Source organism: Montipora capricornis, chromosome 3 (assembly GCF_036669925.1).
Source record: "Montipora capricornis isolate CH-2021 chromosome 3, ASM3666992v2, whole genome shotgun sequence".
Classification (NCBI taxonomy): Eukaryota; Metazoa; Cnidaria; class Anthozoa; order Scleractinia; family Acroporidae; genus Montipora; species Montipora capricornis.
Genome location: NC_090885.1, coordinates 3,275,301 through 3,280,300, shown reverse-complemented (window position 1 = coordinate 3,280,300; position 5,000 = coordinate 3,275,301). Strand labels below are relative to the sequence as shown.

Sequence of the window (5,000 nt, the reverse complement as noted above, 5' to 3'; positions counted from 1 at the left end):
GAAATTCTATTATAATGCTCAAAAAATGTGAACTAAGCAAAGTGCAGATTTTGTTTGCCCGCTTTAAATTATGCAAAAAAAATATTGATGCAAAAGTAAATAAATATTGAAATAGAGTTTTTAGGAAGAGCAGAAGCAAGTTTTCAGGAAGTGTCGATTGACAATAAAATATTAAATTTTTTTGCCATCAGCAACAAAATTTGCGACAGGAAAGCAACATAAATTTTGAACTGCTCATATTAAAAGCTACCATCAGTGAAAAACATTTTGGGAGATTTTTGCTATGTTCAATTTTTCTATTGTACTTTTGGCTGTACAAGGAAATCACAAATTCGAAATCGATTTCAGTGGCTGCCATGAACAAGTTATCGTGCGTGTTTACTAAAAACTCAATAAAAAAAGGATACATCTGTGTCAAAATGATGGCAAGACACCAGGGTAGTTTGCTTCTTTTTTCTTTCAAGTGTTATAAAGTTTGACAAGAAATGTGCAGATTCAACACAAAGATCACAATTGCCTAACTCTTGAGGTTGACCATTGTTTCTGCAAAGTCAAAAATTCACCCCACTAGCCGAGGTTATTTATCACCAGGCAATTCCATTGTTTTGGAAATCGCAGCTGCTTTATCATTCATCAGCATCACAAATACTTGCCAATTTTGGGGCTCATTTGTTGAAACTCAAGCATGCTTCAAACAGACCTGTTTATTTTCATGAGTTATGCATGCACTGCAGGCCTATTGTCACCACAGACTAACACTCTTACACACGGTATGCTCTTACGCTCTTACAACCCGGTGACATAGTGTGTAGTGCACTTGCAGTGCATGACCACAAAAACAAAAAACAAGTGGAGCTTATAAACAGTGTCACGGTGATTTTAAAAGCATGTTTTTTTCTTTCAGTCCTTATTCTTTGCTGTCAATGGTTGAAGGAGGGTGGTTAAAAAAGCTGCATAAGAGAAAGATCAGAGAATTTGAAAATGCTGATGAAGAAAAAGCGCTGTTGGAAAAATCTGTTCCAAAATCAACATGATATCTAACAAAATGGTCTTTTAATATTTTTGCAAAATGCAAGGCTGAACAAACAAGCAGCGAACAAAGAAGCAAGGTTCGATGTGGAACAGGACAAAATTTAACATAGCAGCAGAGTAGTTGAATTTTTTGGTCGACAAAATTTGTTGAAGAAGCTTGGAAGGAGAATGGGTAAAAGTATCCGCCCAGAAGTTTGTAATGGCTGAAATCTTGATGAAAATGATTAGGACTATTTTATGAAGATCACCAGTGACATTTACCGTAAACGTCCATGTATAAACCGCATCCGTAGATAAGCCGCACCCCGAATGTAGAAGCGCAGATTTTGGACAAAAATGTAATACAATAAAGTTTGAAGTTCCAGTAACGTTTTATTGCTATAAACCAACAAGGACAAACAATCAAGGTTTCACCATAAAGTTGAAATTCCTTCGATATTGAAACAAAACGAACGAGTGCTTAGTAGCCACGCTTTAAGTGTGGGGAGGAGTCTGGGCCAGGGCCTGGGTATCATGACCACGTCTATAAAGATGTATTCATGCAGAAAAGGAGCTTGATAATGCAGTCAACAAATTTGCCGAGAAGGTGGTCAAGGACAACAAAACAGTTGGCCATTTACCTCGCGAGTACTCGCGAATTTTGTGGTATTTTATCGCACATGGCGGAAAGATATGCGTGGAAGTGACTGGCCGAAGACGTCACTGCAAACAGCTGTGCGGAGGAATGGAGATTCCTTGTAGGTTGGTGTTTACTTGTTCGAGTAAAGCGAAAATTAATCGCTTGAAAGAACTCTTGGAGAGCAAGATTCATTGATAAACACTCGAAGACACAAACGGCTCCTTTAGGAGCCACCACTCATTAAAAAGTCAATGAACAACAGCAACATGCTCTCAGTTTCTTTAAGTTTCTTAAGAAGTTGTATGAATATTAATTAGGTTTGTTAAAACTCCAAACACAGATGTATCCATGGATAAGCCACACCCTTGATTTATGGCTTCAATTTTGTGAAAAAAAGTGCGGCTTATACATGGACGTTTACGGTATATAAAGATCATTTCTTTGAGAATAAGCGATAATTGCACTGTCTGCACATTCAGCCCCATACTCCCCCGGACTGAAATCAAAGCTGCCATCAGGCTTTTCAGAATGATCATACTGCATACACGAAGATTCAAGGTATAACGGTTCATACACATGACATTTCATCAATATTTTGATAGGCTGTTATCCTTATGAATTATCAGGTAAAACACAATGATGAACTTGATTTAAGTGTCTGGTCTTCTAGCGCTGGGGCAGTCTGACTGTGGACACTGTCCATAGAAATCATATCATGTGACTTAGTGAAGCAATCACCAAATAAGGAAATAATTTCAGAATGAAGTCTTACTCCTCCACAAGAAAGTTGCCAATCAAAGAGTTAAAACTATTTAGAGCTAGGTCCAATACTTTGTTCCCTAAAAAAAACTGATTTGGTTTTATGATAACAATGTACGCCACTGTGCTATCAGAGATGAACATTATTAACATTACGTATACAGTACTTCAGTTAGCAAGATGCAGCTACAATGCATGCACACACCTGAAGAAGAAGTAAATATCGTGGGATCCTCTGCACAACTGAAATAAGATATGCTGGAAGATTCAGTCCAGCTTGACAAACTTGGTGCTCATAGCAGCTCTAGCAAAAATATTAAATTAAAAGAAAAATGAGTTAAAGAAAGCTGCGCCATTTCATCTAATCTCATATCAGTCTATTTCACCAGTCCTTTTTTGGCAAGAATTCAACCTTTTGAATCAACCTTTTGAATTCAACCCCTTGACCAAGGTTGAATTCAACCTTTTGAATCAAGTTTGCCAGTACCGCTAACAGAAAAGCAGAAATAACATTCTTCCCAAAGGGCAATAACTAAGAGGTGTGATAAACATATATGTACATATCTCACATTGCTAAATGTTTTTTTATTTGCAAATACATGTATTTTAATTCTAGATTAATAATGATTTTAAATTAGTAAATTTCCACAAGATCATAATATTTTGTTGGTTTCTCAATGTCACAGTTTCCAAAGCTATTTAGATTATGACGACTGCAATAATTTGGCATAGAGACTTAACGAATGCGAAGGCTGAGAGGTGAACCCAAATTTAATAAATTACATGACAAAGCCTTCAAAGGGAGGGAAGGGTGGGAAAAAAAAGTTCTGTTTTAGATAAGGTACTCCTTGAGTAAACTTTGAAAGCTGGAAAATGGCACTTTGGACGTTACATAAGTAGACAGGTATCTGTAATGCAATCGTGTGTGTACATGTGGAGCTGCCCAAACTGAAAATTCATGCAAACTTAAAATAATTATACAGTATCACAAGTGACAACAAAAGCTTCCTGGTAACTTACATTGATGAAAGCTTCAAATTCCCTCTTTTTGATCTTGTCTTTGTAAAGCTTTTCAGCTGCTGGATAGTTGTTACAGTACTTTGTATAAATCTTCATTCTGTCAATGATCTTAAATGACTGCATAGCCCAAAATCATGTTGACAGGAAAAGAAAAACAAAAGCTCTGAAAAATTTACTTTGGGTGGAAAAAATCAAATTACTTCAACCAATGTATCTGCAGAAATTATGCCAAATGTGGTGGTGGTGGAAATGACAATGAATAATAATAATAATAATAATAATAATAGGGCACAGTTTCCATGGTCGACTTCGACCGAAGGAGGCCTACTCTACTACTATTTCAACCAACGAGGCCCACATGGTACTCAAACTCTGCAAGAGTTACAAAGACAAGCATCTTCTGGAGGATTAGAGTGGTCCAAGTCTGCAGAGGACTACATTCCTTTCAGCACATCTGGAATCCCAAGATCTTTCAAAAAACCCTCCAACCAACCAGACAACACACCCAAACAACCAACCACCAACAGCACAATCTTTGCCGCCATCCGATACATCTTTCTAATTTCCTTTACTAGAGCAGATAAGTTTGTGATTTTCTAAGTCATCACGATTCCCAAGGCACTGAGAAATCAACAAACATCCACCAAGCCCCTCGATCGACCACAGTAATGTCTGGATGATTACTGGTATGTTCCATCTTCTGTGTTGTCTCAATGCTCCTATCCCACAAGACCTTCACATTCCCATTCTCTGCTCTGACACCCTCAAATAATCCAGAACCTCCTTATACCACACATCAGCACACTTCACACCATACTTCTGACTAAGCTCCCAGTACACCCTCAATCCCATCTGATCATTCTTCCTCCGATACTCCCTCTGTGCCAAACCAGTACAACCAATCACCACATGGCCACTCTACACTTTGGATCTACATCCTCTTTCTCAATCTTGGCAACCTTCAACATCCACTTGACATCCCTGACATATCCAAACAGACCAAGTTCCTCCTCTTTCACAAATCATACATGCTGAACAATCCCCTCCTGCTTTTCTTCCTCTTCTTGCACAACATCACGACACTCTCCTTTTTGTGGAATGACCCAAACATCTTAAACCTCTTCCTCGCATTCACATCCATTGCCCTCAGTTCTTAATCACTCCAATCCGAAATCCCTTTACTGTACCTCACCACACCTATAGCCCACACATTTATCACCCAAGTCAAATTCCACATCTTCAACCTCGCCACTAGTTTCACCCTCCTCAAATACTCTTGCTTGACCTCCTCCATCTCGTTCTCCATATAATATCTGCACCCTCCAACACACCCAAGTACTTATACCCATTCTTGTCAACCTATCCCATCACCTGACAATCCAACAACACAATTCCTTAGAAAGGAACCTTCACCCCTTGCTTCATCACCGACACAGCACACTTGACAAGCCAAAACTCCATCCTGTATTATTCTAATAAATTATTATCATTATTATTAGAGCGGTTTTCAATTGAGTGTTGAAAGTAATTAGTTTAGCAAATTGCTTTGGTTTATGATTACTTCACTCAG

The 5,000-nt window shown here is 38.2% G+C and overlaps 1 protein-coding gene across 3 annotated transcripts in view; it reads right to left on the bottom strand.

Annotated features, from left to right (window-relative positions):
- The window catches only part of LOC138041933 (uncharacterized), a 58,235-nt gene that overhangs the window by 30,437 nt on the left and 22,798 nt on the right, over positions 1-5,000 (bottom strand). For all 3 annotated transcript variants that reach the window (XM_068887627.1, XM_068887625.1, XM_068887626.1), the window contains exons 7-8: positions 3,431-3,547; positions 2,616-2,714 (exon numbers count right to left, since the gene is read on the bottom strand). In XM_068887627.1, the coding sequence (XP_068743728.1) occupies positions 2,616-2,714; positions 3,431-3,547 (216 nt within the window). The remainder of the gene's footprint in view (positions 1-2,615; positions 2,715-3,430; positions 3,548-5,000) is intronic.